General features: G+C 37.0%; 1 protein-coding gene across 1 annotated transcript in view; it reads right to left on the bottom strand.

The window, feature by feature from the left end:
- Positions 1–1,448: 1,448 nt before the first annotated feature.
- LOC133533093 (Krueppel-like factor 3) overlaps positions 1,449–16,294 on the bottom strand; it is a 95,419-nt gene continuing 80,573 nt past the window's right edge. Inside the window, exons 6-9 of the mRNA XM_061872040.1 lie at positions 11,013–11,079; positions 7,087–7,164; positions 4,938–5,176; positions 1,449–2,771 (exon numbers count right to left, since the gene is read on the bottom strand). Of these exons, the coding sequence (XP_061728024.1) occupies positions 2,599–2,771; positions 4,938–5,176; positions 7,087–7,164; positions 11,013–11,079 (557 nt within the window). The 3' untranslated portion in view covers positions 1,449–2,598. The remainder of the gene's footprint in view (positions 2,772–4,937; positions 5,177–7,086; positions 7,165–11,012; positions 11,080–16,294) is intronic.

Raw genomic sequence — 16,294 nt, 5'->3', positions numbered from 1 at the left:
TGTAATTTGACATTTAGAGACAGTATACATCTCTAATAAAGTGTTTATTATTTCATCGATTCCATATTTGAAAGTGCCCCTGTGGCCTATTTGCTGAATAAATGTTTGATATTTGTCGATAAGGCAATACTGGCATAAATTTACAATTAGAAATTCCACTAATTGTTAACTGCGAAAGTAACACCTTTTGCCTTAGAAGGTCGCATTTAATGTCTTTTCCATTCCAAAACAATTCAGTCGTCTTTTTGTCAATATCTTCTGTACTTATAATTTTAACGCCTTCGAATTTTCAGTTATACTGAGTAAGTTTTTATTTTCTAGTAATATAATTGTTATGTATCTTTTTGGACGCCATTAATTAATTACGGAAGATTTAGGAGGGAATGGGTTCGATCATGGCTTATTATTTCTTACGGGGGGGGGGGGGGGGGGGGGTAAAGAAAGATTACAAAAACTAAAGATAAAGAAAAACCTCACAAAAACTACCCGTATCTTTAGTAGGTTCAAATAATCGTTCCTAAAAAATGTTGATTTAAAACAAACCAAACATTATTATTATTATTTTCGTTGAGATTAATACGTAATAAATACTAAACAGGGGGGAGGGGGTCGGCCACTACTTATTTTTTCCAAAATGGGGGGGGGGGAGCCCTCCAGAAACTGGCAAAAATCGTCTGACGTAATAAACGAATGGCGCCCTGCTATTTCAATGCTTAGGCACAAGTTAGGTATGTACACAATTATTCGTAGCAGATACAGCTATTTATTGGTTCTTATACGCTGTTTAAAACAGTTTTATCGTGTCATAAGGCCATGCACATATCGCAGGAGTATGTTTTCTAATATTCAGAGAGAACTATAAGCGAACGAGCGTCTACATTGAGGACTTGTGAAAAGGTTATGTGTTACAATGCGCAACGTGCGGTCGCAGTAATATGGTTTTTGGACTCAGGTTCTTCAACACAAGAAGCCCGTAGCGAGAGCCAAGTGTTTTACCCTTAACCACTGATGTGTTTTTACGTTCACCAATTTTATTATGACCTTTAACGAACTGTCATAACGACTTTGACGACTTACCACATTCGTACGACAGTGGATAAATGATAATGGAAGAAGAATCAAATAGTAAATGCCCTCTCACATGCAGACCTAGATGGTTGGACCTTGCGAACGACCGTCTACACAGACAACATTTGAACAACCCCCTGTGTATTTGCATGTTAGTAAAACATTGATCGCATTAGTATGATTTTTTGACACCGGCTGGACTACTCATATGTCTCAATTTCAACACCATTGAAGAGAGTATGTAGACAAATATGATGGAAATATGTAAATAAATATCATTTAGATAATTGGCCAATGCCGTCTCATAGCGGTCCTAGAAAGTCAGACCTCGCAAAGAAACGTCTATATCCTGAATGTTTACAAGTGTGTCGTGTTTTGTGGGAGCCAAAGCATTGATCGCAGTAGTATGGTTTTACGACTCCGGCGGTGCCACCTTTACATTCATTCACAGATAGTGTGCGGAAAGAGAAGAGTCATGATATTGGTTCCCTTATATTCCACGACTCTTTACGTACGGGCTATAGTCACGCGATGGGGTGATCATAGATGATAGTGAAGAAATCCTGTCTAATATCGTAGAAAAGAACGAAAAAGGTCAATGGTGAGATTTTGTGAAGGACCTTTTATCAGAGAACTCGAAGTGTTATGTATGATAGTATGAGTGTCGTATATTTAAGCAGAGCCAAAGCATTGATTGAATTAGTATGGTTTTACAACTCCGGTGGTGCAACTCATACCATAGTACGACATGTGTGACCATAGAAGGCATAATTAGTGACGAAAGCCTGTCTAAAATGGTAGGAAATGATAAAGATCAATGCCGTCTCATATGTTCTAGATGATCGGACCGTGCGAAGGACCGTCTACACAGGGGACACGTGAAAGGACAAGCCCTGTATGTTAGCGTGTGTGTCGAGTCAGTTCGTCGGAGTCGGAGCCAGTTGAGCATTGGTCGCAGTAGTATGGTTTTACGACTCTGGCGCTACAACACATATATTCATACTGTAGATACTGGTATAGTGAAAAAGGTCTAGAATGGTAGACAAATAATAACAAATAAGTCAATGTCGTCTCATATGTAATCCTAGAAAGACGTACACAGGGGGCAAGTGAACGGCCGTTGCCCTGTGTGTTTGCATGTGTGTCGAGTTCGACGGAGCCAGTTAAGCATTGGTCGCAGTAGGTATGGTTTTACGATTCTGGTGTTACAACACATATATTCATACTGTAGATACTGGTATAGTGAACAAGTCTGTCTAAAATGGAAGAAAAATAATGATAAATAAGTCAATGTCGTCTCATATGTAGTCCTAGATGGTCGGACCTTGCGAAGGACCGTCTACACAGTGGGCACGTGAGCGGGCAGTGCCGTATGTTTGCATGTGTGTCGAGTTCGACGGAGCCAGTTAAGCATTAGTCGCAGTAGTATGGTTTTACAACTCTGGCGCTACAACACATATGTATATTCATACTGTAGATATTGGTATAGTGAAAAAGGTCTAGAATGGTAGAAAAATAATGATAAATAGGTCAATGTCGTCTCATATGTAGTCCTAGATGGTCGGACCGTGCGAAGGACCGCCTGCACAGGGGGCACGTGAACGGTCGGTGCCCTGTGTGTTTGCGTGTGTGTCGAGTGAGCTCGTCGGAGCGAGCGAAGCGCCAGTCGCAGCCTGCCCAGCCGCAAGAGTAGGGTTTTTCGCCTGAAAATAAAATAATACTATTTAGATAAATTATAGTAGTTTATATGACTGCTACCTACATACCCAATTTTATTTACACACATAAACTCTCTATTAACTAACCGCATCGAACAGACGGCATTGGGGATCGTTGCTCTCTGGCGGAACTCGCAGATGGCGTCTCCGAAATATGTTTATCGCTCATATAAAACGAAAGTTTTGCAATTGTTAATAAACAACAAAAACAAATTTTATACAATAAAAACTGAACGTCAAATGGCGGTAAATGAAAACCCTTTTCACGCATGTCACGCATCCTTTTTTTTTTAATTCAGAGACTAACTACAGTCGGAGGCCGACTGCTATATCCTTCGATACAGACTAACAGAGATTTAACTTTCAAAATTGTTTGAAATACGCGTATAGCAAATCTATATAAAATACTAGGTCTATCACATTTCATTTCGATTTTTTTTGATGTACACTTTCTATACATAAAGATTTTACTTCTTTTCTACACTCCATAGAATAAAGCGTCATCTCAACTGATATTATAATAGTGGTCAAAACAAATTCCTTTTTTTCTCAGAGCTGTTCCTAATTTGAATGTCATAGGAAAATCGATTTCGATATTGTTATTCATAATAACATTTTCGCAGATAAAAATTAGTTGCCGGCCGTTTGACGGCGGGTCTGGACTAGTGGGTAATGATCCTGCCTATATTTGCGCATATATTTGTGTGATGAGCACAGATATTTTTTCCTGAGTCATGTGTGTTTTCTATGTATTTAAGTATTTGTATATTACATGTATCGTTGTTTGAGTACCCACAATATAAGACTTCTTGAGCTTACCGTGGGACTAAGTTGATCTGTGTAAGAACGTCCTATTTATCTATTATTTATTTGCGGTTTTACAATGCATCATAGAGGGTATACGATATGTGTGTAGACAAAAAAAAAAGGAAAAATTATATGGTGCTACTTTACCGCACTAGTGCCAAAATTAGCATATTACGTTACTGTGTCGAACATTTTAAGGGCCATATGTACTGTAAAACGTTGTACGATACATGTGCGAATAGGTAATTCGCAACTCGTGTCGATTTTTTAAACATTCCCTTCGGTCGTGTTTAATTTATTGCCATTTCGAATTTCCCATTTTTCGCACTTGTATCGTAATGTACTATTATTTAATAGAACATTATTGAGCTCTTCTGCAATTATAAAACGAAACCAGCCTTTTCCGATTACAACTTCGTTAAAGGTAAGTAATTAATTTTGCAAGAAAACATTGCAATTCAATTCTAACGACTGTTTAATATTTCGGTTTTATTGCGTTAAGTAACGGTAAATCAGGAAAGCAACTTTTAACATCAGCTCAAGTGGGTTTTTGAGCGTAAGTTCAAAATTACTTTCGCGGACATTTTTTGTATAAGTTGATACATAGTTTGATAGCGTTTCCAATTATTTGGTAAAACTATTGACATTTTTTTTTATACCACGACGGTGGCAAGCAAGCATACGGCCCGCCTGATGGTAAGCAGTCACCGTAGCCTATGGACGCCTGCAACTCCAGAGGTGTTACATGTATAGTATAGTATATCTTTATTTGCTAGAATTATGCGCGCGTTGCATATCCTTTAAAAATCTGTACACTCCTTTTTTGAAGAACCTCATACTGTAGACCTCGGCAGGTAGCTCATTTCACAACCGGAGCGTGCGCGGGAGGAAGTTCCTCTTAAACCATACAACAGTTATAATTGAAATGACATACAAAATAGCCAATTAAATTGCCAATTAATCAAAAATGTGTCCAGAAATAAGGGTATAGAAGCATCAAGTAGTTGAATTTACTGATAGTTGACAATAGATGTCGCGACGAACGAAAACTCTAATGCTCATGTCACAAGTGTCTCGACTGATGAAAAAAGTATTTCCAAAACAATTTTCAACTAATATTATAACCGGATTAACCGGGATTCTATTTTCAACTCCATGTAATATTAGTTGTAAATTGTTTTGGCAATACTTTTTTCGTCTGTCGCGACACATGTGACATCTGGTGTCACGTAGCGGTACTGATAAATCCACTACTTAACGTTAGATGTCGACAACGAAATAACTCGCGTTTTGGTAAGAAAACTGACGTATGGAGTTACTTTATCTATGATGTCAAGTTCATACCTGTATGTGTCCTTTTATGCGCCTTCAGATGTGAACTCTTAGTATACACCTTGTGGCACCCCGCCACATCGCACTTGTGCAGCTTCCTTCTGTTCTGTTCTTCTTCTTCCTTCTTGAGCTGGCTCAGCCCGGACAGCTGGAGCGCGGTGTTCAGGAAGAAGTTCTTCAGCTCGGGGTTGTAGGGTTTTAGGTGGGGTGGGATCAACGGGTATGGTTTGTCGTGATGTGGTGGATTTAACCTGAAAATACACATTGATTCAAGTAAGATCAGTGTTTTTTGCGTGGACTATGAACATTTTAGTGTTGTTGACTCCGGAAGAAGGTCCATATAACTGATACACATTGTGACACTAAAACACAGATATATTCTCCAAACAATAGTCTTTTTGACGACCTGTCTGGCATAGTACATAGAGTAGGGAAGTACGTTATCTTCATACAAACGTACCGCGCGCGGCTTGTATGTGTGCGCCATAGTGCATCGCACATTCAAACAAAAGCCCCGACTGGCACACTCAGAAAAGGGTTAAGATTTTGTTTGAGTGTGCGTGCGGCGAAGTAGATTAGATACTATGGCGCACACATATAAGCCGCGCGCGGTGCGTTTTTATGAAGATAACGTACTTCCCCACTCTTTGTACTATGATAGTGGGTAGTGACCCTGCCTATGAAGCCGGTGGTCCCGGGTTCAAATCCTGGTAATGGCATTTATTTGTGTGATGGATGAGCACGAATATTTGTTCCTGAGTCATGGGTGTTTTCTATGTATTTAAGTATTTGTAAATATTTATATATTATATATATGGTGAATGATATATAATATATCATTATCTAAGTACCCACATCACAACCGTTGTTGAGTTTACTGTATCAATTTGTGTAATAATGTTTTTTTATTAATAAAAAAAATTACACCTCTAATTATACCAATAAAAAACCAGCTCAACTTTTTTTTAATCTTACGTCGGTGGCAAACAAGCATACAGCCCGCCTGATGCTAAACAGTCTCCGTTGCCTATGTACGCCTGCAACTCCAAACTTTTATGTGTGATGGCAATGTGTCCTATAAAATTTTCTGGATTAGGCCTAGTATCAGAGATAATTAAATGGTTTTCGAAGACATTCTTTCGCCATAAGTCGGTACAAAAAAATTTTTGACTGCGGTATTGCTACTTTGAGGTCTAGTCTGGACATACCTATTGATTGACATCGAAAAATTAAAAAAATGTATTCGAGTGGCTACACCCAAATAAAAAAAAACTTTATGGCTACCTTAGGTTATGTGTTTATCAATAAAAATTACGTTTTATGTACAGGAGTGTCCAAAAAAAAGGAAAAAAAAACAAAAATTTTTTTTTTGTCGAATTTCACAATAAGTCATTTAACATTTTTTGCTTCTGTTGCCATCAGGAATGCACCGTTAACTCTCTCGCAATGCTCACGGGCGCCTTGTATAACAAAACATAAAAAGTATAAAGCGCCACTAAATGGTCTCAACTCAGCATGTTGCTGGTGGCTTCCAGCGCTGATCTTCCGATGAGACCATCAAGTAAGAAGAATCACGGAAGGTAACAGACAAGAAGAAGAAATCGAAATAAGTAATAATAGTTCTACTGTTCAGAAAAGAAACTTCCTACAAAACCGAAGTTTCACAGCGATTCAGGGACGACTCATGCCGTCCCTTTCTAATGTATGGCACTATACCCCTATGGGCTATTTAGGGTTGGCAAAATTCAAGTCATTATCTTATGTGTGGTTGTGCACGCAAAGGGACGTCAAGTTATGCCTACAAACAATGCCGGATTTAGAGGTCTGGAGGCCTCGGGCAATAAAGGAGTGGAGGCCCCCTGGCCCCAAATTTTTTCCAAATAAAAAGGTAAATTTACCGCGTTCTCTATTATGGGGGGCCCCTCTTTTGTGGAGGCCCGGGGCAGTAGCCCCGGTTGCCCTCCCCTAAATCCGGCCCTGCCTACAAACAGAGACGAGAATGCCCTAATGCTGCAGCTTCTCCCCGTGATTCTAGTTTGTTGTTTCAAGGCAATAATTATTTCAAATTTTTATTGTAAATGTAAATGTATATACCTATGGATCAATGTTGTTTGGAATAAAAATGATTTATTATATATTATTATTAATAAAAAAGACTTACTTTGTCGTGCTGTGTTGGGGTTTTCTCGCGTTGCGGAGGTCCGGACCCACCTTGATTTTCGGCATCTCATGACTCAATCTGCAATAATATTAAATTATATTTATCCCAAGACACGCACGGAGTTGAATAGTATCGATTTATCAAAAACTATTTATATAATTGAAAAATTGGCAGACGTAAGTGTACATCATTATTAACTATAGGTTACAGTTTCGTGTTTAAGAATGCATAATAAGGGAGTTCATACGGATATTAACTCGAGAAAAGGGTTCACGGAAAAAATATTTACTTGTGATACAATATGTTTTTTGAAATATCAGTAGCCCTAATTAAACAATTTCCAAGCTAAAATATTGTGTACTTTATTGTTTATACAACGTTCAAGCATGCTATAGCGTCTTAATATCAGCGAATTTGGACTGGTAGCCCGTAGCCCCTTAAAGTATTATGTAATAATATTATGTAGTAATAATATTAATATTGTAAAAAAAAAAAATCAGAATAACAGCTCTGTAGATATTGTGAGCTAATATTGACAGCAGCTGCACATGTGACACCACAAAAGTTGTAGTAATCATACCTAAGAAGGGTTAATGGTGTAATCTTGTGGATTCCACCATTAAAATTTAAACACTAAAATAATGTTGAGAGTAAAAAGTATAAATAAATATTAAATATTATAGGACATTCTTACACAGAGTGACTAAGTCCCACGGTAAGCCAAGAAGGCTTGTGTTGTGGGTACCAGACAACGATTATATACATATATTATATAAATACTTTAATACATAGAAAACATCCATGACTAGGAACAAATATCTGTGCTCATCACACAAACAAATGCCTTACCAGGATTCGAACCCAGGACCATCGGCGTCACAGGCAGGGTCACTACCCACTAGGCCAGCCCGGTCGTCAAAATATATGAATGAATGTAAGCGAACCTATATTTCGTTGAGCGTCCTTGCATGGAAACCCCTTTCATATTTGTTGAGGTACATCCTGAAGACGTACTAGGCGACGAAAACCCTCCGATCATAGAATCTTCTACAAATCTGCTAGAGCTGCGAGCGGTTGAATCACTTTTACAAACTTTAGAAAATGCTGAAGAAACTCTTTTTACTTGAGAGCATCCTTCTGTTAATGTACTAGTAAATGATTGAGGAGCTCTCTGCGAAGCAGTTTCTCTGTCCAAAGTTAAACTAGTCAATGTGTGAGATCTTGCTCGTGATGTGCTGGCCAAATTTGTATAGTTAGTCACTGTTGACGTCCTTGGTCTTGATCTATCTATTGTTGAAGAAGATACGTTGGTTGTATAATCAACTCCTGTGAATCCTTGTGTGCTTTCAATAGGTCTAGTAATATCTAAGTGTGTGTTCTCTGTTTTGTTTTTCCAAAGATCCGATGATTCTTCTGTGAAATCCATTGTGCTGGTTTCTTGATCTACCTAATAATATCTACGTCATAAATGTCACTTATGTTAAAACAAATCAAGCTTGGTATGTCACTTGTGTTTATTAAACGAAAACATAAATACTAAAACACAACCATCATCTAAATCCACAGCGCAGGCTTCGTCAAAAGCGTAGGTGCTAGACGGAATCCGCAGCAAACTTCGTCCAATATACATAAGACATACAATAATTTAATCCGCCACAGGTTTCATCAAAATCACTTTAATCACTTATATTAAATCACTTTACTATGGCAGCAGCATTTCACTAAACTCAGAACAGTTTTTAGAGGTCCTTCTTCCTCCGGTGTCTCGTCTACATTATTATGGTATCGGACATCAGCGCTGGAAGTCGCCAGAGATGCTGAGACGAAGCCATTTCGTGGCACTTTCTCCGTCGTATGTTTTCTATAACTTTGTAATTCGCACTATCAGCACCTACTGCCACAGACACCAATTTAATCTTCATAAGTATTTCACTATATGAATTCAGAAGAATCCTCATGCAGGTTGGTCTAAATACGTTGACAAATAATTGGACTGTTGCATTTTGTTCTTCATATTCACAAACGTGTATATGAATGCTAAAGGTGTACATTTTGAATTTTTCGTTCAATGATTTTAGTTTTAATTTAAAATGCCAAAAATTCAAATTTAGCAAATAGGCCACAGGGGCACTTTTACATATCAAATTTTTACAAGGAATAAAAATAACCATAACTTAAAATTGTATTAGAGATGTATACAGTCTCTAAACGTCAAAATACACAAAGAACAGACAAATAATACAATTCTTTAGAGATAATAGTCTCTAAGTGTCAGAGCTAAAATAATTATAATAAAAACACGATCAAATTATCCTTAGAGATGTAAAAGGTCTCCAAGACTTAAATTATTTTATAAGTAATTAAAAGACAAGAAATTAAATCAGACAAACAGATAAGAACCGAATGAAGTGTCTCACGTTTATGCCACGCAAAAGTAAAGTTACAAGTCCAAAATTCTTTGTCAACGTATTATTAGGCATTTTTTTTTAAACCGACCAAAGAATCACAGATTTATCGGGTTATTGGATAACCTGATCCGCCCCACGGCACAATTTTCACTGAGCCAACACAGTTGCTACAACGAATCGCTTACACACTTCAACAGGCACATGTTTTTCACTAATCTGTACACATAAGAAATAACTAGGCGGTTCGCTTTCACTACCTCTAGTATGGCATAATTCAAGTGATTATCGACGGAATTCAACACTTGGTACTTTTAATAAAGGAAAATGCTGATACAGACTATGGAAGGTAAGGAATGAAATCTCCATGTACCAAAAAGTGTCCGTGAAAAAACCTTAAATAGGTGGCGCTACAATATCTAGAATATTAAAAAAAAAAACAAATCTTAGACAGCGCACTTAACACCGTCAATAACATCTAGGTTCTTAGCTACTCTGGCGCTACTCTGGAGAGATTTGGAACTATTATTTATAGCTGACAGCTGGACACTTGCAACAGTTCTGCATATGGAGATTGCATTCCTTACCTCTACCTTCCATAATAGGTACAGGCCTTCAGACACATCATTTAGACATTTTTTTTAATCCGAAAACTTCTGTTACATAATTCAAGTTTACATTTAAGTCCCTAACTTCTCCCAGCGTTGCCAGGCGTACGATATTAGCTCTGGTACGATGTACAGTCAGTATATTATTCAATTAGCACCTTTACATACAAACTTCTATGCGGTTACCATTTCTCTCTGCAACTGTACGTTCCAGCAAAGAGAATTTGAAATAGAGGTGTATTGGCAAAGAAAACTTTGTAGCGAGGTCATTTTACTGCCATCTTTCGACACATAATTAAAACTTTTAGAGCGCCATTTGACTTTGATCCTTTGACCCTTTCTTTCACTGATAAGTTCAATTTGTTAAATATCAAAAAGTGGCGCCATCTATTAAATCAAAGACCAAAGGTATAGCAGCATTGTTTCGAGCCATGGTGCCTTAACCTTTAGGTAGTGCCCGGTAAAGATGGCGCCACATTTTGATATTTAAAAAATTGAGCACTTATCAGTGAAAGAATAAGGATCAAAGCCAAATAGCGTAAGTTTTAATTATGTGTCGAAAGATGGCAGTTAATTTTCGTCGCTACAAAGTTTTCTTTGACAATACACTTCTATTTCAAATTCTCTTTGGTTCCATTGACCATTATCTTCCGCAAAAGTACGACAATTTCAGTCCTTGGACGATGCCATTGCCCACCAAAAAGTCTGCTAATTGAAGCAAAATATGATAGGAACTTTCACTCAGAAATAAGTAGAAACAGATACAATTACTGGGTGTTAGGCTCCTTGCGGGAGTTGGATCAGTTGGGGAAAGGCAATGTCAAAAAATCATAATAGGGGTAGTGCCTTTTTGATAGGCGTACGATATTTTTTTTAATTAGTAATAAATAGGTGGGTATTTCATGCAACGTACTCAATGGGAAGTTGCGTGGGCGGCAGTCCTTCTCGGTTGATCTTCGATGACGTAGGCATTGCGCTGGCTGGAACAAAAAAAAAAGGTTTTTTTACAAACAAGTACATAGTGTAGTGGCTTCTTCTCGCATGGTTACTCTAAACTATTACTACTACAACAATCGGGATACTTGCAGGTACTCTGACCTAACCAGTACATTACGATGCGTCCTCTTTGACGGCCTCAACCCAAGTGAACGAGCCTGTCCAACATTTACCGTGTCCCCACCACTTGCTAAAACTACCGTGTTGCCAACAGTATAATGTTATTTTCCCAACTACCCCTGTATTAATCGGGGTAACATAATAATGTTGTCACAGTATAATTATTATTTAACTGTTATCTTAAATGTAAACATAAATAAATCATGACAATAGTAACTTGTAAAAAATCTTCAATTTAATAATATCATTGTTTTAACGTGTGTCTGTCATGCAAGTTATATCAGGCTAAATAAATAGGTACAGTAAATAAAGCTTTCAGCGTTTAAGCTCTTGGACGCCAAGAACACCTAAAGGCGTCGTTACTGGTAGTGCCCACAGCGTCAAGGACACCTATAGGCGTTATGGCGGACGCTGTCAAAGTAACCTTCACACTTTCGAGTAAGGTTTACTTTAGCTCGCTTGCGCCCGGGAGCTTGGCGCTTGAGTGATGTTTGTGTTTATGATATAAAGCATTCTAAGGGTTAAAGGAAGGCTTTATGTCAACAATACATATGTCAATTTTTCGGAACCAAGAAAAATACAATTAAAATACTGGGCATAAATATAAAACTTCCATTCCGCGAACGCAGGATCGTAACCGCCTAATCTAAAGTTATCCAAGTTATTTTTTTTTTATAATAGTACTTATTCGCAATCTCTCTCATACAATATTAACATAGAATTCCACTGTCCATTCAGAAGGCTGTTAACATTACTGATGCGGCTGTTACTTTTTTATATTCCTTAAGTCCTTAGTCTGCGAGAAACTATTGAAAGCCTTCTTTATTGTCCACCGGGAGACCTTATATAATTGCAATAAGGTTTAATAATAATCAGTGTTGTGGTCGATGGTACGGCAATAAAGTATAAATGTTGGTATAGACCAGAGGCAAGTAATTATAGAAGACTGACAACATCATTGTTGTAGGGGGCGCTATATATTTTAGTCCGTCAAAACCAATTTATGCGTAAATAAGAAGAATAAAAACTAGACTCATCCCTTTATTTGGGTGCGTAAGACAAAGACAGAATGGTTTTCTCTATCTGTATTTGCAAAAAAAAAGCAGTCTCTGGCCAATCTACATTTTGTCATTTTATCATTTCACGTATGCAAATTATCATTTTACTGCAATTTATAACTTCGTAACATAAAATTATTCTTGCCTGATTGATGTCATAGATGTATAAGAATGTATTTTAGGCGCTATATATAGTGAACTCTCTGTCTCTGAGAATGGCAGCTCGTTGTATATATTATATAATAAGCCACTCCTAATAATTTTACTTCTATCTGATAATCTGATATAAATCTCCTGTAGATTTAAAGCATAAAAGTATTTTCGGCATATTCACATTTAATATAAAATTAAATTGAAAATAAAAGTACCTACCTACAAAGCGTAACCTACAAAACACTGATGAAACACACGCAGAATGAAAAAGAAATGAAAATATTTCTTAATTACTTCCTTACAAGTCGGTTTGTAAATTTACATTTAAAGCACTATACTTATAATTAACACATCTTTGTGTATAATTATCATCAACATTTTTTATACATTTGCAGTGTGGAAAAGCAGGCAGCACGCATTGTGGCAATTTTATTTAGTCGAATGGCATAAAAACATCACAAATAAATCGAAAACATATCAGTAGGGCTATGATGGTCGGCTCTTTATCATTTGTCACCATGCCAGTCACGTTCTAACAAGTATGTAAGTGCGAAAGCGACGGGCATAGTGATAAGTGATATAAATGGAACCATGATGCCACCACAGGTATGTCACAAGTTTATATCCAAGGGGGATCAATGTTGCTCACGTCCGCAGGTAGAATACCCTTAGTCGACCTGCACGTGTCCCCTGGGTGGTGTCAAACGAGCAAAAACTCTTGGCCGATGCGCATTATTCTCTCTCGAAGGACCTCGCAGTGCTTCACAGGAATCGAAGTGTGGCAATGCAGTGTGGAAAGATTGTCAGTCTTAAATATTTACTAGTCTTTGATAGACTAAACCCCGCTAGCTGATCAAGTCCCGTCTTCCTGTTGTTTTTGCCGGGACGGTAAATTATCGAAGGCTTTGTCGGCACGATCTGGTCTGGCTACCTTTCTTGTTCTGTCCATGGGATTATAAAAACAGCAGTAGTATGGTGTAACTCAAAGTTACCTACAAAATTGTCTGAAGACACAGCTTAATTACGCTTCTAATAATATATCTTTCACCACACCAGCTTGTAAAAGCTCTTTTTATACTTCAAAAACTGATGAGAAAGTTGCATTTCATTTGCAAGTGGCAAAGTAATCTGATGCAAATTTTGAGTTGTCTCCTCATGTTGGCTTGGAAATTGATTTTTAAGTAATGATTATGAATGTTAAATATTTAATAACATTCATTTGAATTTGATTTATAATTTTAACACTTAGTATTTTCGTTACTGTCGGCGGTGAGAGAGTGGGCAGCAGTGGCGGATCGTTCAAAGAACTCGATTCCCACCGGCTTGTCTAATTTCAGCCCGTTGAGTACTTTCACGATCGGTTCATGGAGAAAAGGAAAGCAAAATTAGCTCTGGGTTCCCCACGAATATTTGTGACGCGCCGCCGCTGGTGGGCAGGCCCTTATTTGAATTTTAATTGAAATTAATATATTGTTATTTAAATTTTAAGATGCTATTTTATTTTTATTTATTATGTAATGTAATTGTATGATGTGTAAATGTATAATGTATATGGAAATAATTTTCTAGATTTAATTAATTTCATTCATTCATTCATTTTTCTCTCGTGCTAAATTTCGTGTTTCACTCGGAAAGAAATGTTTGTGTAATCCTTTTGCCTTGAAACCCTCGCAACGCTCAATCATATCACTAGGAGTTAAACAACAACTTTGTCCTCTTGTTAAACAAATAACTATATTGATTTTTATGAACGTTTAATTCTTAAATTAATTTTTAACAAGCAGTAACGTCTGCGAGCTTAAAACAAATTTAAAGGTAGAAAAAATACTGCCTTGGGTGAGACTTGAACTCACGGCCTCTGGATCGATACTCCAGCGCTCTGCCAACCGAGCCACCAAGACCTCATCCATAGCCAGCAAAAAAAGCAAAAATTCAAATTTCAAATTCAAATTATCATTCTTATTTTCCTTTTATTTGAAAATCTCAGTAGAGCGGCCGTGTTAGGAGATCAAAGATTGAATAAACAGTTATTCCTATTTAATTCTATATTATTACTAATGACATACAAAACCAGGTCTTTTATAGCAGCAATTAGACATACTGGTATGGTAATCTCTGCATCCGTAGTGATGAAAACCTATATGTAGATGAAGTACAGTTTCTCACGTAGGTATTTGTTTATTTATTTATTTGAAACTTTATTGCACATCAAATAGGTACAAATGGCGGACTTAATGCCTCATGGCATTCTCTACCAGTCTACTATAGGGCCAAACAAAAAAATGTCAAGGTGGGTGCAGTGAGAAGCGTTTAGAAACAATCAAGTGATACAGAATACTATATCTTATCTAGATATTTCGTAATACATAAACATGGTGACTATATAGATATATACATATACATAATATAAGTTACTAATATAATGATGCCTACTAGGCCTGTTCTAGGTATTATCGTTCAATAGAACCTAGAAAACGAGTACCTACGGGTATTTGCAAGTATCAAACTTTTTTGTTGGCTATAAAAATAGGGTGCAAAGATCAAAGACTGAATGAATTTCAATGCGATAAATACGCATAGGTTGTCTGGAAGCGATCTCTATTTAGCGATAAGACCGCCTGTTGTCTACCATAGTTTAAGTTATATATTCTTAATTTGTGTTGTCATGTTACTTTTCATATTAGTAATAATAGTAGGTACCCATTTCTGTCGAGTTAGTTTGGCGCTCGATCGCAGTGAGAGCGCCAATAGTCCGAGACTGAAATGGTGCCTTTCATCCGAGTTAAACACTCTACTTTTCATTTTGAATACGAGGAAAGTAAAATACATGTGCGTTTAAAAAACACGGCTAAGTATAAACTTTACTATTAGTATTACTGGACAATTAACAATTCAATTCTATTAATAAAAAATAGTCAAAATATCGTTATTTATGGAATGGGGAGTTAATTATCAGATTGGAAATTGTACAACAAAATCCATTTAACAAAAGTTTTAATTGCATATCGTATAAAAAAGAATTTGAAAGTACAGTGCTCTAGAGCTGAAACGTCATTTTACTTTACTTTACACTTTCAGACCCATGGGAGCACCCGTTGGCTGACCAACGCAGACCCGTTCTAATATTTCATACTTAAATCTGTGTCTCACGGAAGTTTTCTTATTGAATATGTAAAAAAAAAACTTTTTTGTACAGAGCCGACGCCATACGCCATTACTCACAGAGGCGTTTTTCTCGCCCGTAATCTGCGCGTGCGCGTAAATTGCGCTAAATGGATAATGACAGCTACTTATACGGCAACACGGGGTTTTGCATCATTAGGCCGACGTGTCCCTTAAACGTCTATACAAATCCTATACCTACTGTTTACCTAGGATTACTTCTCGAAAGTGATTTATTCCGATGTATTTCTCGCGGTGGTGAAAAAATGAACTTTCATGGGACGACATTTCCATACTAAGTAGTTATACTGACACAGAATGACAGAATAGAATAGAATAGAAGAAATTTATTCAGAAAACGCTTAAGTTTAGGTAAATACATGAGACGACAGAATCAATTAAAATAAATAGTATATTAAAATATTTTATTGCACACATCATTAAAAAAATATACAGAGATTGAGAAAATACATTAATAGGTAACAATAGGCGGACTTATCGCTAAACAGCGATCTCTTCCAGACAACCTTCAGATAGCGAGATGGCGAACGAAGCGAAGAAAACAATAGTAAAAAATTAAATATAATACATATACTACACATATAAAGTTAAGATAGACTACATTTATTACTATATACAAAAAATATGCATATATAAATGAACAAGGAAGCCATAACAACGACAAGGAGTTTAAAAGAATAGGACC

The sequence above is a fragment of the Cydia pomonella genome, chromosome 28 (assembly GCF_033807575.1).
Source record: "Cydia pomonella isolate Wapato2018A chromosome 28, ilCydPomo1, whole genome shotgun sequence".
NCBI lineage: Eukaryota > Metazoa > Arthropoda > Insecta > Lepidoptera > Tortricidae > Cydia > Cydia pomonella.
The sequence above is the reverse complement of the archived record's forward strand: the minus strand, read 5'-3'. Positions and strand labels throughout refer to the sequence as shown.